This window comes from Lagopus leucura, unplaced genomic scaffold (genome assembly GCF_019238085.1).
Source record: "Lagopus leucura isolate 7727_CA_CO unplaced genomic scaffold, USGS_WTPT01 Super-Scaffold_73, whole genome shotgun sequence".
Lineage (NCBI taxonomy): Eukaryota > Metazoa > Chordata > Aves > Galliformes > Phasianidae > Lagopus > Lagopus leucura.
In genome coordinates, this window is record NW_024962252.1 from 96,000,127 (window position 1) to 96,001,871 (window position 1,745).

General features: G+C 54.3%; 1 protein-coding gene and 1 long non-coding RNA gene across 4 annotated transcripts in view; one reads left to right on the top strand and one right to left on the bottom strand.

Moving 5' to 3' along the window:
• MEIS1 (Meis homeobox 1) overlaps positions 1-1,745 on the top strand; it is a 93,297-nt gene that overhangs the window by 3,454 nt on the left and 88,098 nt on the right. For all 3 annotated transcript variants that reach the window (XM_042875562.1, XM_042875571.1, XM_042875582.1), the window contains one exon: positions 563-613. In XM_042875562.1, the coding sequence (XP_042731496.1) occupies positions 563-613 (51 nt within the window). The remainder of the gene's footprint in view (positions 1-562; positions 614-1,745) is intronic.
• LOC122182383 overlaps positions 970-1,745 on the bottom strand; it is a 1,552-nt gene continuing 776 nt past the window's right edge. Inside the window, exons 2-3 of the long non-coding RNA XR_006179782.1 lie at positions 1,351-1,538; positions 970-1,265 (exon numbers count right to left, since the gene is read on the bottom strand). This is a non-coding gene — a long non-coding RNA (uncharacterized LOC122182383). The remainder of the gene's footprint in view (positions 1,266-1,350; positions 1,539-1,745) is intronic.

Here is a 1,745-nt window from a genome sequence, read left to right on the forward strand (position 1 = left end):
TTTTTTTTTTGGGAACTTCTATGCCTTCTCCTTACGGGCTGTGACAAGCGCCGCGCGGTGCCAAAGCGAAACCCTCTCACGTGGATCTGTAGCCCTTCGCTTTTAGCAGCGTTGTTACCGGGCCCATCCCGGCGCTGTGTCGCGGGGGGGGTCCCCTCTCCCTGCCCACAGCCACCGCCACACCGACACTGCGTTCCCATTGCCCCGCTTTCCATTTCCCCCCTCACGGATGCAGAACTATTTTGAGAGGACTCTTCCTCCCGCTTTCCCAAAGCGCCCGTGTTTAGGGGGACTTATTTTTTTTATTTCCTTTTTGCAAAAAGCGATGTTTACGATGCGCATAATCCCGTCGCTCCGTTGCTTTTATTTTTCGGTGAACTCCAGGTCGCTTCTCGTTAAGCAGGGCACAAAGCCCCCGCTATTAACTTTTAGTGGCATCGCCATAAATCAAAACAAGTTTTTATTTACCACCAAAGCGAAGCGGGGCAGGGGAGGGGGGGGGGTGGGGGGTAAGAGTGGCCCCACCCGGAGGGGGATAAACGTGCTGTTTGTGTCTTTGCAGATGATCCAAGCCATACAAGTATTAAGGTTTCATCTGTTGGAATTAGAGAAGGTAATTTTTTGTCTCTCTCTCCTTCTTCCCCCTCCATTTCAGCCCCGCAGAAGTTGAGGCTTCTGGTAAATTTGCATAAATGTCTTTCTGGCTGGTAATTAGTGTCAAGACCAATCTCGGCGTCCATTTCTCTTCGCAGTTTAATTACAATTGCAGCCCCACGCCCGGCTCCCCACGCCCGGGCCCTGCTCTCATTGTGCTCTTTGTACTCAGCCGCAGCCCCGGGTGCCGAACGGCACCGCTCCGCTCTGCGCTCCGAGTCCCGGCGCTGGGGTTTGGGGGTGAAGGGGAGGATTTATTTAGCGGGGATGAAGTGGGGGCGGATGGGAAGGACAAACGGGGTCGGAGGCAGTCAGTCGGGATGGGGTTTGTTTTATTTATTCGCTTGTTTGTTTGTCGCTTTATTTATTTCTATCTGAAGAGCCATCACCGGGGGTCAGGCCGAGGGCACGGGGCTGTCCCGTAACGTTTCGCAGAGACAAAGCAGAGCCGGGCGCCGGGGCCGGCTTCTGGGTTTGGCCACCGGCAACGACCGCGCACCTCCGGGAGGAGAAAGCGCTGCGGCCCCGCAACGGCGCTGCGTCCGCGGTGCGGTGCCACCCGAGCGGAGCGAGGGCTGCCTCCCCGTCATCGGCACTCAGTCCCTTTTCTCCTAAAAAAAGAAACGTTCGGAGAGGTTTTTAAGTCCACAGCCCCTCAGCCGCTTTCTCCGAGCGCCGGTGGCAGCTCGTTCTCACCCCGTAGGAAATGCGCTAAAATCTGCCCCGTTTGTGCGGGCGGCGCAGGTACGGCTCGGGTGCCTGCAGCGTATCTCAGCACTGAGCATCGTTTTGTTTTCTTGGTGGTTTTGTCGTTGTTGTTGTTGTTTTAATCCCTTTTCCTCTCCTCATCCCCCTTTGGAAAGGGTTTGCGATGAAATCACCGGCTGAAATTAAATAGTTTACCTTAAATGTCACCCATGCAGGTCACCTCTCTAATGGCCACAGCTCCGGGAGCAGATGAATTTAACACGGGTGTTGAATATGTTGTAGCCTGTGAATCATCTTGTCACTGTCAATTTTCTGGGATATCTCTATTTTGCGAGAAAAGAAAGTTATTCCTAATTCTGGATGCGTCGGGAGGTCTCGGGGGG